The sequence below is a fragment of the Trichechus manatus genome, unplaced genomic scaffold (genome assembly GCF_000243295.1).
Source record: "Trichechus manatus latirostris isolate Lorelei unplaced genomic scaffold, TriManLat1.0 scaffold00074, whole genome shotgun sequence".
NCBI classification, from domain to species: Eukaryota; Metazoa; Chordata; class Mammalia; order Sirenia; family Trichechidae; genus Trichechus; species Trichechus manatus.
In genome coordinates this window covers 8,515,555-8,537,147 of record NW_004444010.1, presented here as the reverse complement: position 1 = coordinate 8,537,147, position 21,593 = coordinate 8,515,555, and the positions used below count along the sequence as shown (strand labels likewise).

The 21,593-nt window shown below is 39.2% G+C and overlaps 1 protein-coding gene across 3 annotated transcripts in view; it reads left to right on the top strand.

Annotated features, from left to right (window-relative positions):
* The first annotated feature begins 2,532 nt into the window (after positions 1-2,532).
* The window catches only part of IL6ST (interleukin 6 cytokine family signal transducer), a 40,936-nt gene continuing 21,875 nt past the window's right edge, over positions 2,533-21,593 (top strand). Inside the window, exons 1-3 of one of the 3 annotated variants that reach the window (XM_023734980.1) lie at positions 2,533-2,738; positions 16,918-16,996; positions 20,703-20,798. In XM_023734980.1, coding sequence (XP_023590748.1) covers positions 16,933-16,996; positions 20,703-20,798 — 160 coding nt within the window. In that variant the 5' untranslated portion in view covers positions 2,533-2,738; positions 16,918-16,932. Of the gene's footprint in view, positions 2,739-16,917; positions 16,997-20,702; positions 21,009-21,593 lie in introns of all 3 variants that reach the window. The other 2 variants (XM_004380477.2, XM_023734981.1) reach the window with 2 other exon arrangements.

The window sequence follows — 21,593 nt, the reverse complement described above, 5'->3', positions numbered from 1 at the left end:
TGTTCCAGATTTCTAACAAGTTCCCTGTTGAGAATCTGCATTTCCACTCCCAGATATACTGAATCAGAATTTATATTTTAACAAGATCCCCCAGGTGATTCTTATGTATAATTTCCTGGGAACTTGTTAGAACTGCAAATTCTCAGCAGGGGTTCAAACTGGAATCGAAGCCCTGCTGTACAGTCATGTAATTTCAGCAGAGTAGGGAAGGTCTCCTATCGTCCTGAAAAATCTTTCTCTGATGTTGGTTCACCCCTTTAGCCTGGGACTTTGACCACCCCTACAAAATGTGAGTTTCTTAGGGGGAGGGGCTGAGCTGAGCCAATTACAAAAATATCCACAAAAGGGCTAACTCAGTCCTTTGCTTTCCTGATCAATGTGTCAAGGCAGGTTAGTGTGCTGTGAGTTATTGAGTCCCTGCTATCAACCCCCTGTGCCACAGAAATATTATCATTTTCAATATATGCTGTGATGCTAAAAGGTTTGGAAAGCACTGACATAGTAGGATTCAGTAATGGTAATAGCTGACATTTAGTATTTACTATGTGCCAGGTGGAAATCCTGGTGGCATAGTGGTTAAGAGCTACGGCTGCTAACCAAAAGGTCAGCAGTTCGAATCCACCAGGCACTCCTTGGAAACCGTATGGAGCAGTTCTCCTCTGTTCTACAGGGTCGCTATGAGTTGGAATCAACTCGAAGGCAGCGGGTATGTGGCAGGTGGTCTGAGAGTGATACAAATGGTTAACACGCTTCGCTGCTAATCGAAAGATTAGAAGTTCAAGTCCACCCACAGGCATCTTGGAAGAAAGGCCTGATGATCTATTTCCAAACAGCAGTTATTGAAAACCGTTTGGAACACAAGTTCTACTTTGACACACATGGAGTCTCCATGAGTCAGAATCGACTCAGCAGCAGCTGACACTACGTGCCAAGCACTTCATGTATTTTAACTCATTCAATCCTTTCAACAGACTTATTGGATTGGTACCATTATTCTCATTTTGCAGCTGAGAAGGCTAAAAAGACTTGCCCAAGGTCACAGAGATAGGAAGTAGCAGCATGCATCAAGATTCAAATCCAGGAAGTGTGGACCAGAGGGTACACTTAACCACTAGACATTGCCGCTTTGGATTTAGATAAATTTTTTAATCTAACAAAGTTTTACAAGTTTGCTTTAACATAAACACCCCTAATAAGCGAAAGAGAGGAAGACCCTCAACGAGCTGGATTGACATAGAGGCTGCAACATGGGCTCGAGAATAGCAACGATTGTGAGGATGTGCAGGACCCAGCAGTGTTTCGCTCTGTTGTATACAGGGTCTATTAGTCAGAACCGACTCCACAGCACCTAACAAGTGGAAAAGCTAGAATTCACGGGGTCACAGTCTGCAGTTCTGATATAGCGTGACAGGGGCAGCAAGAGCTCAACAGGATAGAGTTTTGTTCTTCCACCAACACTATCCTCTGGTTTGCCCGGGCCTCATTTATTCTGGACACATAGTAGACCCATTTTGCTGTGTCATGAAAATTACCTGATTGACAACTAAGAGATAATAATTTGATCTGTTTTAGTTTATCTGAATCCTCAATAATGAGGGACCTTATAATTGTTAATTTACGGGCATAATTTCTTCACGTCCGTTAAACCACTATTGCCTGCCATTCTTCCACAAAAGGCCTTGGCCTTGGATGTGTTTTACACACACATATACACACAGTATTATTTTTAAAAGCTTTTAATTATGTTTTAGAAAAATATATATACCAAAGTGAGCCTGGAGGTTTATCTTCCAGGCTTTGAAGTGGGAAGGGGTGAATTATAATGAAATTGGTCTTTACTCAGTATTTTTATCATAGATTGAGAGGTACAAACTGCAAAGAAAATCTAGTTTCTTGGCAGGTCACCAACTCTGGGGTTCACTGATCAATGACACCCAAACTCATTCACTTACTTAACATATATGTATTGTGGTATTACAAGGTTCGTTTACGTGAGACTTGGACCAAAACCGCCGCCATAATCTGTGGCAATATCGTGCGGAGTCACGACCACCGAGCCCTTCACTTTCCCTGAGGCGCTCCCACGCTCCTCTCGCCCCCAAGGGAGCCCAGCGGTTCCTAGCGGCTCTGAGCCCCAAGGGAAGGCCGCGAAGCAAAGCCAAGACGCCGAGGCGAGCGAGGAGTGCGGAAGGCACGAGCGGCACCGAGGCCTCCGCTCACGACCCCCTTATTCCACGAAAAGTGGAACATTCCACCCACCCACCCCTCCGCCAGCAGAGGGGAGCTGGGGGGAGTCCTTCGATCTTGTCTGGGAGAGACGACGCGGGCTCAGCCACCGGAATCCCGGACGCCAGGAGCCTCGTTACGGGAATCTCAGCCCCCTGGTGTCCCGCCCCCTCCTGGTCGGCTGGCCTCTGAGCCAATGCCGGGGCGCGCCGAGTCTCCCAGGGGCCAATCAGCGCGAAGGCCCCGAGCCCGGGGGCGAACTCCGCTGGGGAGCCGTGGGGCGGGGCCAGAGTGGCTCCTCTCCCAGCCGCGAGGGGAGGACTCGCGCGGTGTCTTCGGGGAGAGCTGGAGCCGGGCAAGGACCCGAGAGGCCCGCGGAGCCGCGCCGAGGCCGCCCGGGCGCAGCAGAGGTGGGGTAGCCGCGCCCGCCCGGCCGACGGTTCCAGCCTGGACCGGCGCTGAGGGAGACGGGCGCCGTGGAGGCGCGGAGGATCGTGGCATAGCGGCCTGAGGTGAGGAGGGCCCGGAGCCCGAGGAGGGCCTGTGTAGCGGGAGGGCCAAGGTTCTGTCGAGGCGGACGGGCTAGCGGACCTGACAGTAGAGGGGCCACTCTTCCCGAGAGAGGGGCGCACCAACAGCGCGCGCCCCAAGCTTGTCAGCCTCAGCCTGGAAATCCCCGCATTCCTTCCTCTCCCTGCTCCCATACCTCCGAATTCCACCTCCCCAACTTTGTCACCTCTTTTTCTCAACACTAAGTATAAACCTTTAATCACACACACACACCCTTCATCTAAGATCCCGTCTTCCCCACTACCCTCCAAAAGAAAAATCTCTTCTGAACCATAAACCCTGTTTGGTTAGCAAACCTGTGAAAACCAAACCCGTTCCCATCGAGTCGATTCCGACACATAGCGACCCTATAGGGCAGAGTACAACTGCCCCATAGGGTATCCAAGGAACAGCTGGTAGATTCGAACTGCTTGCCGTAGTTCTTAACCACTGCGCCACCAGGGCCCCGTTTGGTTACCACGTCCCCACTTCCTCCCACTCCCCCTTTCTGTCTCTTAAATTCCACCAGCCCCACACTTGACCCTTCGGTTTCTACCCGGAGGTTAATTACCCTTACCCAAAACCATCTTTTCAGCCTCCTAGTGTAGCGTTTCAACATTGTTCAAAGTTCACAATGCTTGTATTTCAACTAATGTTTCTTTTCTTCTTCTGATCTCGCATATGTGTCATTCTTAAGTAATCCTACACACTGTTGTATCCTAAGGGTGCACGCTAAAGGCAACAAATCCGTCTGCCTTTAAAATCGCGCGCGCGCGCACACACACACACAGACACACACAGACACACACAGACACACACACACACACACACACACGTTTAAAGGTTATTCCAAGCATCAAGGCTGTTTTTCAGTGGTTGAGCGGCATTTTATTCCTAACACCAAACTGGAAAATATCCCAGGTTAAAAATAACACTTGCAACTTTTGTTCTTTCCTATTATTTGTTCCTTAAGGAGAAATCCATTTTGGTTTAATTTGTGTAGCATTGAGCATTTCAGCAATTACGTTGCTTTAAAATAATTATTATTAAACTACCTGGATAAATCTTCTAAAAGATTGGTCTTGTCAGTGTTTTCTTGTCAGTGCTGTAAACAAACCCTTTACACTGTGTGTGACTGCCAATTTCGAGTTTGAACAACTCTTAATTTGAAATTACTGACTCAGATCATTCTGTGAGCTGTTGGCCAAATAATTCTTAATTTCATCAATTCATGTTAATTTCTGCTTAGAGGTATATTTGAATAATAAACTGGAAGGTTACATTTTTAGAACCAACTTGATATTAAGTTAAAACCATTCGTGCTCTTTAAAATATATTTCTTTTGGAGTAATTTTGAACAGGAAAGAGAAAGTGTCAGAAACTTTGCAGTGATCTCGTCTGTATTATTAACAATATGGCATGTATTTAATTTTCTTATTGGTAATTAAAAGAATTATAAATACTACCAGCTAATTTAATACAACATTCTCTTATGTCACTAAAATTGTATTGTGTTCTCATTTTTATTTATGAATTGCAGTGTTTTCAGTTTATTTAAATCTTTTCCCAAAGAAATTTGCACCTCAGTTAAATGTTGGCGTGAATTTTGATTGTAATATACCCATGAAGTAGGTGTTACCATACCCACTTTATAGACAAGGAAACTGAAGCGTAGGGTCCCTGTGAAATCTAGATCTGTGTGACTCCATATCCTGTGCTCTCAATCATTTTGTCATGCTGACACATTTCTGATAGAGAATCCACTCTACAACTTGGTTTGGGAACTTAAGGTCTACCCATAATTCCTACAGTGGTAGGAAGGATTTTTTTCTCTCAGAAACTGTATCAGAATTCCTCATTGTAATGAGAGAATTCCCTGGCCCTAATACATTTGCAGCCTGGTGCCTAGAGAAGCTCACAAGCTTCTCCACTTCTTTGATTGTAAAGGCAGTATGATCAGAGTTGAGGTTTCTGCTGAGTTTTATTATTTTATACAGCAAATATTAAGCATTTAACCACTGGCTATAGGAACTCACAAAGATGCATGAGGTTTCGTCAGGACCTTCAGTGAGTTTATAGAAATTGGGTTGACAGTCGTATGCATGAGAAATTACAAAGGTGCAAGAAGTTTTAATTAAATGCAGAGTGATACAGAAAAGTGCTATAGAAATTTAAATTAGGGAATGATCACTTATAGATTGGAATGGTCAAAGGTTTTACCAGAGGTAAGCCTTGAAACCTGGGTAAGATTTGGATAAGTGAAAAAATGAAGGTTGTCCATTCCAAATAGAGGATTAGCGTGTGGAAAAGGTCAGAAATAAGCAAGGTATATTAGTTATAACAGTTACTACATATTTAATGCTTATTTTGTGCCAGTCACTGTTCTGAGCACTTTACCTATGTTAGTTCATTTAATCCTCATAACCTTACAGGGCAGGTGTTTTTCTTGTCCTCTTTTTACACATGGAAAACTAAGGCACAGAGAGGTTATTAACTTGTCCAGTGTCACATGACTAATAAGTGTTGGAGCCAGAAGACATACTTAGATAACCTGGCTTCAGAATCTGAGCTCTTAACCATGATACATACTACTTCTTTGTATAGTATACTTGCGTGACAGTAGAATAATATGGCCATAGCAGAAGGTCTTTTAAAACCCACTTTTAAGTGTCTGCTGTGTGCCTCATAGTGTATGTTAGATGATCAAAACATATAAACAAATAATCACAGTGCGGTGGTATGAATCCTGTTAGGCAACTATGTACTACAGGCACGTTGGGAGCAAAGATGTTTGTAGTAGTGGGGAGAAATTCCAGAAGAGATGTTGTTCATCTGGCTCTTAAGTGGTTAATAGCATACAGCAGAGTCCCAGAAAGGCATTCTAAAGGCAGGGAATAGTATGGAGAACCACAAACTACAAAAGAACAAGGTGTGTTAGAAAAAGTCTAGTAGTTTGCTGTGGCTTGAACATAGAGTCTGTAGGGATGAGTAGTAGGGAATGATGAAAGGTGAGACCAAATTGTAAATGACATGGTGAGGTCAAATAAAGCGAGGAGCTTAAATATTTACTTTGCAATTGGGAAACTACAAAAATAATTTCAGCGTATGGGAGTAGATTGTTGGCTATTCTTTCTAAAAGTTTTGCAGTGTTGTTACTTGAGGGAGAAGATCTGAGGAAAGGATATTTTTAGGAGAGAGAGAAACTTGAATGTTGGAGAAGATAGATTGGACCAGTAAGTTGGAGCCAAAATTTTAGGTCCTTGAATGCCTAAAATATTTGGCATTATTATTGACCCTTTCAAAAGCCTTTGAGGAAAAGAGTGGCGGATTTAAAGTAGTGTTTTAGAAAGATTCATCTACCAATAATGTTCAGAATGACATGGAGGGAGGAGAGACTGGAAGCAGGAAGGCAAGTAGTGAGGTAATCAACACCTAAATTAGATTGGTGATGGTAGGAGGTAGGAAAGAAGGGACAGATGAGAAAAACATTGTGAAAAAGGACTGGATAAAATTTGTGACTGGGAAAAGGTAGAATATAAGGGAAAGGTAAGCATCAAAGATGGACCTCATTGACTTCAAGAGAGTAAATTGTTTTTAGGTGGGAAAAAATGCTGTGATTAAAAAGTGTGCATTTATGTATATATGTGTTCATGCATGTGTGTGTATTGTTTTTAGATCTGTTAACTTTATTTGATTCAGAGGCAGAATATTCAAGAAGATATCAGGTAGCTGGAATTAAAAGAAAAGTCCAAGATGGAATTCTTGAAATTATTTTCTTTGAAGGTGATGGTTGAAGTCATGTGTCTCTAAAGAAATTACTATCTAAAAAGAAGAGTAGAAGTCAGATACTTTATTTTGGAGGTACATTCATAGCCAGGAGATAAAAATTGGCAGGGAATTTAGTACAGGAGACAGGAAAGTGGGTAAAGGAAAGAGTTCAACCACGTGATAGGGTTACATAAAAACCAGGGGATGTGAGAAATTCAAGAAGTACAGCAAAAAATGTGAAATGCTGAGAAACTTGTGTGATTGTTATTATAATGGTTGCAATCTCTTTCATTCGGTGCCTATCTGGTATATCTTACTGAGATTCAGTGAGAAATAAGTTAGCTAACTGAGCATGAAGAAGAGAGCTCCATCTGTTAAAATATGACTGGAGTATGGATTACTGCTTTAAAGCTGCAGGTAAACATACCCAGAGCATGAGCTACATTCCTTTCATACAATAAAGCTGACCTCCCTGTTAAAATTTGAATATTCTATCTCCAAAATTTTACTTTCTGTACTCAAACTAAGCATTTTTATCCTTCACTCTAGGGTAAATTGGTTTCATCATTACTTCTGAATAGTGCATATCATATTGGTGCCTTATGCACAATTGTTTTTCTTCAGATGTTCTGTTTTATGTACACTCCTACCTCTTGGACCTCTACGCCCTTCTCCCCCTCCCCAGCACAAAGTAAAGTCTTCAGAGCTTTGTTTCAGATAATAGAGCTCTGTTTGGTGAACTGGCATGCTCTGGGATTTTGCTATTAGTAATCCTTATTTGACAATTGGAGTTAAAGATGTTGTAGAGCTCATATGTAACTCAACAGCCTCTCTGCCTTTGGATGTACTGTTTTCTCTATCTAAAAAACCTTTACCCATATTTCATGACTGGGCTCTCCTGAGCCCTGTCTGAATTGGTATTCTCTGTGCTTCTGTAGCACTGTGTATATTATCTTTCTCTAAACTTTGGGGTTCAACTCTATAATGTTTTATTTCTCAGGTTATGGTGAGAACATGGATGCTCATCAAAGTCTTCTTTAAACCTTTTCGTATGTCGGAAGTAGTCAATGATAATTCGTAAAGGCATGTTCTTTATTTTTGTCCAATACCCTTACAATATTGCTTTCACATTTAAGTCTTGAATCAATAGGGAATGTGTCTGTGATGAAGTAGGGCTCTAAATTTATTTTCCTGCTATGGAGCCAGTTGTCCCAATACTATTTATTGAATAGTCTTATTTTTCCAGTGCAATGACATTCTTCCTTTATCAAATATTAAATTCTTACATATATTTGGGTCTGTTTCTGATCTTTTTACTGTACCATTGATCGAATTGTCTGTTCCTGTGCCAATGCCATGTTTTAATTATTACAGCTTTATAGTTTATCTTAATAGCTGACAGGATAAGTATTCCTCTTTTTGAAAATTAGCTTGTGGCTTTTCTTTAATATTTTATATGAAATTTAAAGTTGGTTTGTAAAGTTCCTTAATAAACCATTTTGCAATTTGGATTAAAATTGTATTACATGTATATATTAATTTGTGAAGAACTATATCTCTACTATATTGGGTTTCCTTGTCATTTGATATTTAGACCTTAATAATGCACTTCAGTAAAACTTTATACTTTTCGCCATAAAGACCTTGCATACTTTTTTTTTTGGTGAAAATATACATAACAAAGTGTACATCCATTCAACATTTTCTATATGTACGGTTCAGTGACATTAATTACATTCTTCATATGGTGTCACCATTCTCGTTATCGCTACTCATTGTTTCGCCATCACTAACTTAGACTTTCTAAAACTTCTGTGTGTTTTAGAGTTACTGTTGTCAGTTTGATCTCATACAGATAATTCTTTAAGAGTGCACTGCTTAAGGCAAACATTCTTTACTAATTGAGCTAAACTATTGTTTAGTTTAAAGATGACTTCATAGGATACTTTCAGTACAAGGCTTAAAGAGTATCTAAGGGCAATAGATTTGGGGGTTCCCCCATTCCAGTAGGTCTAGTAAGTCTAGCTTCTATAAGAATTTCTTTTTGTTGTATTTTTTTATTGATGAAGGTTGCAGAGCAAATTAGTTTCTCATTAAACAGTTAATACACATATTGTTTTGTGACATTGGTTGTCAGCCCCACGACACGTCAGCACTCTCCCCTTCTCAACCTTGGGTTCCGATTACCAGCTTTCCTGTCCCCTCCTGCCTTCTCGTCCTTGCCCCTGGGCTGGTGTGCCCATTTAGTCTTGTTTTGTTTTATGGGCCTGTCTAATCTTTGGCCAAAGGGTGAACCTCAGGAGTGACTTCGGTACTGAGCCTTTTGAAAGGGTGTCCGGGGGCCCTACTTGGGGTTTCTCCAGTTTCTGTCGGACCAGTAAGTCTGGTCTTTTTTTGTTCTACATCTTTCTCCAGCTCTGTCTAGGACCTTCTGTTGTGATCCCTGGCAGAGCAGTCGGTGGTGGGCACCATCTAGTTGTGCTGGACTCCGTCTGGTGGAGGCAGTGGTAGATGTGGTCCATTAGTCCTTTGGACTAATCTTTCCCTTGTGTCTTTGGTTTTCTTCATTCTCCCTTGCTCCAGACAGGGTAGTACCAGTGGAGTATCTTAGATGGCCGCTCATAAGCTTTTAAGACCCCAGACTCTACTCACCAAAGTGGGATGTAGAACATTTTCTTTATAAACTGTGTTATGCCAGTTGAGCTAGATGTGTCCCAAGACCATGGTCCCCAGCCCTCAGTCCAGTAATTTGGTCCCTCAGGGAGTTTGGATGTGTCTATGAAGCTTCCATGACCTTGTCTTGGTCAAGTTGAGCTGCCTTCCCCAGTATTGTGTACTATCTTACCCTTCACCAAAGTTACAACTGGTTTCTGTAAGAATTTGGAATTCTGTTCTACATTTTTTCTCTTTTTGATTGGGATCCATCTATTGGATTCTTGATCAAAATGTTTAATCATAGTAGCCAGGCACCATCCCATTCTTCTAGTCTCATCGCAGTGGAGGTAGTACTTCTTGGAGGCAGTTAGACCTGCAGTCCATTTCCTTCTTTACCTGGGTCTTTCTTCTTCTGCTGTTACAGGCAAATAGAGACCAGTTGTTGTATATTGGATGGCCACTCACACGCTTTTAAGACCTAGGCACTACTGATTGAATTAGGAGGTAGAACAGACACTCTAAAAACAACATTAGGCCAATTGACTGGACAAACCCTTGAAACCATGACCCTGAACCTTCATCCACTAGGTATTTAGTTGTACCTAAGTAGTATCGACAGCTGCTGCCTCTGTTTTTTATTTTTATTTATTATTATTATTATTAATATTTTTTGACTGCTCTTGTTGGAAAATTATATTTAACACCATATTTGCCATTTTGCCTTTTTTCTAGTGTTTACATATTTATTACTAGTTTTTTTCCTTAGGTATATTATAGTTTTCAATGCTATTGTGAGTAGGATTTCTTCTATTACATTTTCTATTTGGTATATTTTCTATTTGGTGCATTTTTAGCTGTTGTATACCAGAAAACCAAGCCTGTTGCCATCGAGTCCATTCCGACTCATAGCAACCTATAGGACAGAGTAGAACTGCCCCATAGGGTTTCCAAGGAGTGGCTGGTGGATTTGACCTGCTGACCTTTTGATTAGCAGCTGAGTGTTTAACCACTGTGCCACCAGGGCCCCAACTGGTGTATAGGAGAGCTAAATACATGTATTTGTCCTTTGAAATTTATTGAAACTTGTTTCCTGTAAAAAGACTACACAATGCAATCATAAGGCAGATTGTCAGACTGGACAAAATAAAATCCAACCATATGCTGTCCTATCCACAAGAGACATACCCCAAATATAAGGACCAGAACCAAATCAAACCCACTGCTGTCGAGTCAAATTCCAACTCAGAGCAATCCCATAGGACAGAGTAGAACTGCCCCATAGGGTTTTCAAGGCTATAATCTTTACAGAAGCAGACTGCCACATCTTTCTCCCACAGACCAGCTGGTGGGTTCAAACCGGTGACCTTTTGGTTAGCAGCCGAGCTCTTAAACCACTGTGCCACCGAACCAAAAAACCAAACCCATTACTGCTGAGTCAATTCCAACTCATAGCAACCCCGTAGGACGGAGTAGAACTGCCCCATAATGTTTCCAAGGCTGTAATCTTTACAGAAGCAGACTGTCACATCTTCTCCTACAGAGCAGCTGGTGGGTTCAAACCACTGACCTTTCAGTTAGCACCTGAGTGCTTAACCACTGTGCCATCAGGGCTCCTTAAAGATAAGGACGAAAAAGGTTAAAAGTCAAAAGAGGAGGAAAAATACATGGTACAAACACTAAGTATGAATCTACATTAATAAATAAGTAATACTATATTAGTATTAGATGAAGTAGACTGTAGTCATCAAGAATTATTAGAGACAAAAATGAACATTTCACAGTGATAAATGGGTGAATTCAACAGTAAATGTAATAACTTCATTTGGATAAATATAGCTTAAGAATACATAAAGCAAAAGTTGAAAGAACTAAAAAGATAACATTCATAATCAAAGTTGGAGATTTTGATACACCTTCCTCCACAATAAGCAGCCAGAAACATCAGTAAGGATATAAAAATTTAAATAAAATTAATCAATTTAACCTCAGTGACACATACAGAGCATTTTGCCTAACAGCTGAAGAATATACATTCTTTTTTAGAATGCCTATATCTCTTAAAATATTGCTTCTGTTCCATTATAAGAGAGCTGTATTTTGTGATCTTTTATTCAACTACTATATTAAACTCTAAATAGTTCTAATAGTTTGTCATTTGATTCTGTTTCTTGAAAGATGATTATACCATCTGCCAATTTTTCATTTTCCATTTTTATAGCCCTCAGTGTAACATCTCACAGAACTCACAAACCGCATGAAGGAAATGGCTTACACAGTTGGGGAGGCTGGCAAGTCCCAAGTCTGCGGGTCGGGTATAGGCTTCTACCGACTCACATGGCCACAGGGATTGACAAACCCAAATTAATAATAATAATTAAATAATAATAATTAAACCTATAGATCGTTTTTAAAGGATAATTGGAACTATTCCTTGAACTTTCAGTGTGCATGTACTCTTTTACCTGTAATTCCACTGAAGAATTTATCCCATAAATAATTTTTATGGAAAAATTAATTTTTATGTTCCTTATACAAAAATAGGTGGCGTAGTGGTTAAGAGCTACATCTGCTAACCAAAAGGTCAGCAGTTCTAATCCACCAGGTGCTCCTTGGAAACCCTATGGGGCAGTTCTACTCTGTCCTGTAGGGTTGCTATGAGTCAGAATGGACTTGACAGCAACGGGTTTATACAAAAATGCTCATGATAATATCGTTAATAAATCACAAAAATTGGAAACACTTAAATGTTAAAGGGACTGGTTAAATTATAGTATATGCATACACTGATGTATTATGCACCTTTTCAGTGTAATGAAGGTAATTTATCCAGCAAATACTTGCTGCTGAGTGTTTATTATGCCAGGCATGATTCTAGATGCTAGGAATATAGCAAGAAACAAAATGGACAAAATTTTGTATCTCGTATGCTTACATTCTATTTTGGGGACGCAGGTAATAAGCAAAGTAAGTAAATTGTGCGGTATTTTAGAACAGGGGTTGGCAAACAACGGCCTGCAGACCGAATCTGTCCTGTTGCTTGGTTATTGGAATGCAGCCGTGCCCATTTGTTTACATATTGTCTATGACTGCTTTTGCAGTTCAACAGCAGAGTTGACTAGTTGCAATAGACTATAAGGGCCAGAAAGCCTAAAATGTTTACTATCTAACCCCTTACAGGCAAAGTTCCCCAACCCATTTTAGAAAGTGCCATGGAGAAAAATAAAACAGTAAAGGTAGGATAAGCAACACAAAGTGGTTGTTTGCAGTATGGGGCTATTATAAAATAAGCTGCTATGAATATTTGAATATAGGTATTTTATGTAGACATTTTCATTTCTTTTGGGTATATACTTAGAAGCAGGGTCAGATAATCCAATAAGCAAGGTAAGCATAGGCTTACTTGTGCTTACTTACTAATCTGTAGTGAACAATTTCACCACATCAGAGATGTTCACCACAGATTAATAAGTAAGCACAAGTAAGCCCATGCTTACCTTGCTTACTGCGTCATCCGCCCATGTCAGGGATTGTAAATATGAAAGGAGGCTTTGATTCTGTAGTAAAGTGCTGTGAGGTTGGGAGAGAGACAGATGCCAGCCATACCTAGAAGCAGAATCTTTGATGTGCTGAAAAAGTAATGAAATGGTTCATCACAGATGATCTAGTAAGCACAGTAAGCAAAGTAAGCACTGTGCTTACCTTACCTCTTGGCTAGTCAGCCTCTGTTTAGGAGTGGGAATGCTGAGTTAGCAGGGAACTATCAAATTGTTTTCCACAGTGGCTGTATCATTTTGCATTCCTGTTGTGGTAGTTTTGTGTCTTTTATAATGAGTGAGGTTGACAGTGTCTTTTCATATGTTTGAATTACTTGTATTTTCTATAAATTGCTTATTCAAATCCTATTGCCCATATTCTTACTAAGTATTGGTATTTTTTAGTGACTTGTGGGTAGTCTTCATATATTGGGGAATATCTTTGATCATGCTATGAAGTAAAAAAATTTTTACATTTCATCAAGTATCTTTTGAAGTTACTTATGACTATTTTTACAGAGCCCTAGTGGTACAGTGGTAAACGTGCTCAGCTGCTTACCAGAAGGCAGGCAGTTTGAACCCACCAGCTGCTGCTTGGGAAAAAGATGTGGCAGTCTGCTTCCGTAAAGATTTGCAGCTATGGAAACCCTATGGGGCAGTTCTACTCTGCCATATAGGGTTGCTATGAATCGGAATTGGCTTGATGGCAGTAGGTTTGGTTTTTTTTTTGATGGTCATTTTTGCTATGTAGAAATTTGTCTCTCTAAAGTTGTTTTCAATCTCAGTATTTACTAATAGTGCAAAGTTTCACATAATAAACAGGATTAAATTGGAAATTGAAACCTGGTTTCTGATCCGTGTGCCACCACTGATTTATTTTGACTGTGTGTTTAACTTCTCTATAATGAGAAACTTGAGATTTTGTCCATATTCTGAATAAATAGTTCCTCCCTATCACTAGTTTATTCAAGTTAGAAAAAAAAAGAGAATTCTAATTCTTTAGCTATTAGAGTTTCAGGAAGTAGCACTACTTTTCTGGCCCTCAGGTTCCTCAGTAAAAGGTCAAAAATGGCACATATGCTTCATTTCATGTGCTGACTTTAATTGATTGCAAATAGCTCCCTAGAGCACTTCGTTGAGGATTCTGGAAGCATATCTGGTCTCCGTGGGAAAGGACACAGTAAATACTTGATATGTTTGCCATGTAAAAAGAGAGTGGCAGCATTTGTGCCCCATATTTTCTATCCCTGGCTTGACTAGTTTCTTTTATCTCTTCCATCTCTAATAATTTTGAAACTAATAAAGGGAGTCCGTGTTATCTGAAACCCCACAGTTACAAGGTTGTTTAGTTATCTTAACTTGAAAATAATCCACTAATGAACTGACCATGTGTAAGGTTATCCTTCACCCAAGCATTCTTCTCCCAGTTAATATTGGCATCTCTCCCTGCCAAACATGTCTTTATTGATTAGTTTCTTTCTGATTTTAAGGTACAGATATAATGCCAACTGATTGAAAGGGCACCTCAAAATAATTGAATGTTAGTTTCTAAATGATTCTCTCTGATTAGTACGAATAGCTTATATTTAGTCAGCCAAAGTCAAAAGTCATTTTGAGGAGTTGAACGTCAGTTGGGTTTTGAACCCTCATTCTTAATGTAATGTTTCCTCATTCAGTATGGGTACAATACTTACTCTGTTTTTGGTAGGCTCCCCTTATAAAGTTAAATAAGTTCTCTTTTCTTAATTTGTTGGTGGGTTTTTTCCCCCTAAAAAGGGGTGAGGGTCGAGGGTTTAATCATGAATGCTTTTTCTGGATTCTTGGTATATCGTATGCTTTTATGCATTTAATCTGTTAATATAGTTAGCTACGATAACAGTTTTTTTTTTAAAGAAGCAGTACATATAATAACAAATTTATGTTGTTGTTAGGTGCCGTTGAGTCAGTTCTGACTCATAGCGACCCTACATACAACAGAATGAAACACTGCCCGGTCCTGCACCATCCTCACAAACATTGTTATGCTTGAGCCCATGGTTGCAGCCATTGTGTCAATCCGTTTCGTTGAGGGTCTTCCTCTTTTTCACTGACCCTCTGCTTTACCAAGCATGATGTCCTTCTCTAGGGACTGGTCCCTCCTGATAACATGTCCAAAGTATGTGAGATGAAGTCTCACCATCCTTGCTTCTAAGGAGCACTCTGGTTGTACTTCTTCCAAGACAGATTTGCTTGTTCTTTTGGCAGTCCATGGTATATTCAGTATTCTTCGCCAGCACCACAATTCAAAGGTGTCGGTTCTTCTTTGGTCTTCCCTATACGTTGTCCAGCTTCTGCGTGCGTATGAAGTGATTGAAAGCACCATGACTTGGGTCAGGTGTACCTTAGTCTTCAAGGTGACATCTTTGCTTTTTAACACTTTAAAGAGGTCTTTTGCAGCAGAGTTGCCCAGTGCAATGGGTCTTTTGATTTCTTGACTGCTGCTTCCATGAGTATTGATTGCAGATCCGAGTAGAATGAAATCCTTGACAACTTCAGTCTTTTTTCTATTTATTATGATGTTGTTTATTGGTCCAGTTACGAGGATTTTGTTTTCTTTTATAGAATTTATAGATTCCACCATCCCCAGAGCATTATCTGGCTGCAGACCTCACTGCCACATCAATAGATTTTTGTAATATTAAACCATCTTTGTATTCCTAGAATAAATTTAAATACTGTGTTATTTAGCGACACATACATATAGAAGCATAAGATGTGAGTGAGAAAATAGCACTTAAACTGGGACTGGAGGAGAAGAATGGGACTGTGTTTGTTACATTTTTTCCTATAACCTGAAGTTATTACATGCAGGTTTTTTATATTTTTAAAATCTCATTGTGTGAAAAACGTCAGTGGATAAAAATAATCTTTGGACCAGTGCGTCTCACGTAGCTATGTATTAGAATCACCTGAGGAGCTTTTGAAACTATACACATGCCAGGACCCTACCCCCAGAGATTTAGGTTTGTTAGGTGGAACCCAGGCATACCTATGATTTTAAAAAGCCCCGCATGTAGGGAGAACATGAATGACACCATAGAGATAACAGTCAGCAAAATTTAGAATGTGAGAATTTCTACAGGACAACTGACCCAATTCTTTCAAAAAATAGATGTCAGGAGAAAAAGGAAAGGGGAACCTGTAGATTAAAACAGATGAGATAAATCACTCAAATGCAGCATGTGAACTGAATTTGGGTCCTGATACAAACAAACCAGTTGTTTAAAACAAATTTATGAAACAAGAAAATTTGAACATTGATTTGGTATTTGATGATATTAGGGAATTATATATATATTTTAGATGCTTCTTGGTTGTGTTAAAAAATGAATATTATACTCTAAAGGGAATTTTTCTGTTGTACTGATATTCATATTGATTATAAATTGTTTTAAAAATTATTTTGCATATCTGAAGATAATTGTTAGATATTACTTATTTGGGGTAATTGGTATGTTCTGATTACATGATATCTATAAAAAAATTGGAGTTATGTTTTCAGTTTCATGTATCTGAATTAGAATATTACATAAGATTGTTTTGTGTCCCACATCAAGTAAAATAGTCATTAAGTTAATGTGCATGGTAGTTTCAGAGTTAATGTTCCATGCCATAGAAAGCTAACAAATTTAAATATTTCTAACAATAAGAGGACATCCATCCAAGAAATCATTCCCCCACATCATTTTTAAGGATAGAAGGTGAACTTTAGCTGCACAGAGACATGAAGTGTGTCCTTCATAATATTTTGTATTACCTTAAGAGTCTGAGTTATATTTTTAAAAATATTTATCTACTAATAATCTGCTGAGTCACAATGTTGGTAATTGAGTACCAAGTTGTAATACATAATTTCATCTAATTTTAAAAATTTATAGTCATTTTTTAGTTTTCTTACTTTCTTGGTGCTCTTTTAATTCACTTTAAAGTATAAATTATGTTTTCTGGCAGTGTTTTACATAACCATAACTTCAGTGGGAATAAAGGAAAACATTCTGAAGACTTGTTTTCTGCATTCTCATAGGAATTTTAGTAGCTTTTAGAAAACAACTACATAATGGAAACAAGAGCTTTAGAAATTGTATCTTAATGTATGTGTGTATTTGAGAGAAAAAATATTAAAAATAATGTTAATTATCTTTTATAGGAATCTCTATACAAGATGTTGACTTTGTGGACTAGGGTAGTGCAAGCCGCATTTATTTTCCTAACCACTGAATCTATAGGTAAGGTTCATGAAATTTGGTAAGTGTGTCTTCTATGTCTTCCCTCAAGTTGTTGGTTTTAACATTAAAACAACAATAATTACTATCTCTCGTGGTTTGTGTGGATCCAGAGTACAGACAAGCACAGCCAGACTGTTTCATCTTTGCTTTATGATGTCTGGGCCCTTGGCTGGAAGATTCAGACTTCGGGCTACAATCATCTGAAGGCTCATTCACTTATGTATCTGGTGTTAATGTTGGCTGTAGACTGAGGGCTTTGCTGGGGCTGTTGGCCAGAACGCCCACATGTGGCCTTTCCATGTGGCCCTGGCTTCTTTACAATATGTGATTGGGTTCCAAGGACAAATCCCATGAGGCAAAGAAATCTAGTCTAGTCGGAAGCTATATTTTAATGACCTAGCCTTGGAAGTCACATAGCACACTGGATTGGCTGGAGCAGACACAAGCACCTACACAGATCTTAGGAGAGGGAATATAGACCCCAGCCTCATAGTGGAAGGAGTATCAATCTCATTTTAAGAAGACAAGGTGGGATGGAATAAATATAAAAATGTGGCCATCTTTGGAATATACAATCTGCCATAAGGACACTGAGCTCAGGACACTTCAGCATAGTACTCAGGACCTCCGTCTTGGTTGACTTTCTTCTTAGCCAGTATTTTTATACGTGTGAGTAATCAAACCCTATAAAACTAGATTACCATATTTTTACACAAATAACACACGCCAGCTGTGCTTCCTTTCCCCCACCCCCCACAGAAGGTATTTTCGTAAGTGCTACTATGCCATTTTTTTTTTCTTTTTTTTTTTAACTTGTTGCTCTTCCCTATAATTACTTTAAGGAAAGTGACACAGGAATGATTTTACCAAGGAATAAAGTGAGGTCTGAGAGTTGTAAGTACCGGCCCAGTGTCATAGGGTAAGTTACTAGCAGAGATCCTCCACAAGATGAAGTTCCATACTATTGGAAATTGAGAGTGATGTATACACTGAGACTTAAAATAAACCAAACCAGACCCATTGCCATCAGGCTGATTTCAACTCATACTGACCCTGTAGGAGAGTAGGACTGCCTCATAGCGTTTCCAAGGCTGTAACTTTATGGAAGCAGACCGCCACATCTTTCTCCCACACAGTGGCTGGTGGTTCAAACTACCAGCCTTTCGTTTAGCAGCTGAGCTCTTAACCACTGTGCCACCACATGAAGTGATATTGATAAGCACATTATAAGTCTTGAAACAAAAAAACTCACCTTCCGACTCTGAGCCTGATGGGTCCTATGAGAGATCCCAGGGTTCCATTTGGGAGTACAGTTTTGATTGCAAAGACATTTTAATTCCTCCTGCAGGATTTGAGAGATATGGAGTGTCTTAGTTATCTTGTACTGCTGTAACAGAAATACCACAAGTGGATGGCTTTCACAAAGCACAGTTTATTCTTTCATAGTTCAGGAGGCTAGAAGTCTGAATTCAGGGCATCAGCTCCTGGGGAAGGCTTTCTCTCCCTGACGGCTCTGGGGGAAGGCCCTTGTCTTCAATTCCTGCCTTGTCTAGGAGCTTCTCAGCACAGGAACCCCAGGTCCAAAGGATGCACTCTGCTCCCAGCGCTGCTTCTTGGTGGTATGAGGTCCCCCTGTCTCTCTGCTTGCTTCTCTCCTTGCTTCTCTCTTTTATATCTCAAAAGAGGTTGTTTCAAGATGCAGTCTAATCTCGTCAATTGAGTCCTGCCTCACTAACGTAACTGCCTCTAATCCTGCCTCATTAACATCATAGAGGTAGGATTTACAACACGTAGGAAAATCATATCAGAGGACAAAATGGTGGACAGTCAAATAATACTGGGAATCAGGTCTAGCCAAGTTGACACACATTTTTCAGGGACATAATTCAGTCTGTAAGATGGAGTAAGAAAATAATTGTTTAACTTTTGAAGATAGTTTTAACTTTGGGCCCTCTGGCTTGGACCAAGAGGGAAATTGGAAGAGTCTAGCTGTTAACTGAGGTTGACTATGTGAAGGTGGAGCCCTGGTGGTGCAGTGGTTAAGAGCTCGGCTGCTGACCAAAAGTTGGCGGTTTGAATCTACCAACCACTCCTCGGAAACCTGATGGAGCAGTTCTACTCTGTCCTGTAGGGTGACTATGAGTCAGAATCAACTAGACAATAACGGGTTTGATTTTTGGGTTTTTTTTTTTGTATGTAAAAGTATGTCAGCTTTCTTTATCTGTAAAATAAAGGGTTGAACTAAGTAATCTTCAAGGTTCTTTTCAGTTTCAGATTCTGTGATTCGTTGCCTTTCACCTTAACTGCTAGAACCAGTCAGTCACTCCTAACAGAACCTTCCAGACCTTATTAGTGTAACTAGATTACCTATTTCTAGAGAGTAGTAATGATGATGATAGGCTACCATTTATTGGAAGCTTACTGAGCAGTAGGCATTGTACTAGGTATTTACCATAAGTAATTTTTAATATTAACCTTTCAAGATAGTTACTGTTAACTTAATTTTCCAAGTGAGGAAACTGTAGCTCAAATAGGATGGGATCCAAGGACTTACTGGTAAATGGGATTCCCTGGGGAAAGATGCCTTAAGTTTGTGGACAGTGAGGCTAGAGAAAGAGAATAGTGTCATGCCAAATACTTGATATGGTGATACATTATCTTGATGATAAGAGAAAGCCATTCAATAATTTAAAACAGGGAAATACCATAATCATGTTAGAGCCAGTAACTCTGGTAGCAGTATATAAGATAAACTAGAGGGAGGTCTGACTGTGGTTTAATATGATGGTCTGAGCTTTAACAATCAGAATAGGGTTGTTGAGAAAGAGTTGATAATGTGATATTAAGAATATATAACCAGTGAAACTTGGTGCAGTATTGTAAATTGGGGGCTGGCAGAGGCTAATTGGAGATTTTGAAGGTGACTATAAAGTATCTGGCCTAAATGACTGGATGGGAGTGGTGCTGTTCATAGAGGTAGAGAAATTAAAAGAAAGAATAAGTTTGAGAGGAACTGTGATACGTTTAGTTTTAGACATGTTCAGTTTAAGGTACCTATGGGCTCTCTCCGGTGGATATATGTCTAATAGGCTATTGGAAACATGAGCTGTTTGGGCTGAAGATAGGGATTTAGATCTTATCAACATGAAGTAGGTGATAGTTAAAGCATCTATTTGTATTTTGTTATTTTTATCCAATCTGATTCTTTGTTTTTTAATTGAGATTTTATCCCATACATTTATTGTTAAAACTAATGTATTTGCCTATCTTGTTCTAGTCTTGTTTTTTTATTTCTCCATTGCTGTTTCCTTTGTTGTCCAGTGTGAACGACGTATATTGTCTATCTCTGCCCCCTCTCAGTTCCACCTCTCAACAGCATTCAGGACTGGAGAGGAGGACAATTTAGTTTTGATCCTGGGTCAAATCAAGGGGCAAGATAGGTGATGGGGCAAGTATGAATCATGTTGCAGGTAGTTTGTGTTTTCTAAAGTAAAATTAGAATAATATACTATGGGCTGAAGCCTGAATAGGTTTTTCTTAACCCAGCTCCGTTTGTTTTATAATTTGTGTATTTCTTTACAAATTTAGGCATTAAATTCTGTCGGTATTTGTTTCCAGTTGTGTATTTTCTTCTTTTTGTGTGACTGGCTACCAGCCAGATATCATTTTGTACCCTTTTTTAATGTGTTCTATTGTTCCTTCTTAGGTGTTCTTCTAGATCCATGTGGTCATATCAGCCCTGAATCTCCGGTTGTACAACTTGGTTCTAATTTCACTGCAGTTTGTGTACTAAAGGAAAAATGTATGGATAATTTTGCTGTAAATGCTGATAACATTTTTTGGAAAACAAACCATGCTATTGTTCCTAAGGAACAATATACTGTCATAAACAGAACAGCATCTAGTGTCACCTTTAGAGATGTATCTTCATTAAATACTCAGCTCACTTGCAACATTTATGCATTTGGACAAATTGAGCAAAATGTTTATGGAATCACAATAATTTCAGGCTGTGAGTTTTTTTGTTTTTTTTTTTGTGGGGGTCTTATTTGAGACTTTATCATGACTAGTAAACTACATTTTCATTGTCATGTGTGGTCTTTATGAAAGGCAATGATTTGTGGCCTCAGTGACTCTTGGACACAGTCATTAAAAAAAAGCTTAGAATTAGAAACTACATTTGCATTATTAATATACAGAAATCTAGAGAGTAACATTAAGCTTTATATCTGTCCTTGAAAATCAGGTATCTGTCAGTTTTCTAGAAAAATATTCCATACCTAAGGCCCCCCCAGAAAAGTACTCTTGATTGAAACCTGTGAATATGTTCATAGTAACTTTCAGTATCCCCTTAATTACTGAGAAATTGCACATGTAAAGCAGCTGAAGGTCAGTAAATACTGGAGAAAATCCTTCTTATAAGTCTAAGTAAATATAGTAAACTTTCTATGGTCCAAAAGTATATTATCAAATTTGTGGATCACCCAAACTTTACAATTTTGACATTTGTTTTCCCTCCAGCAGAGTTTGGGAAGCAATAGGAAGATAAATATAACTCAATCATTTTTGCTTCTACTTAATTGCTACTTATTAACAC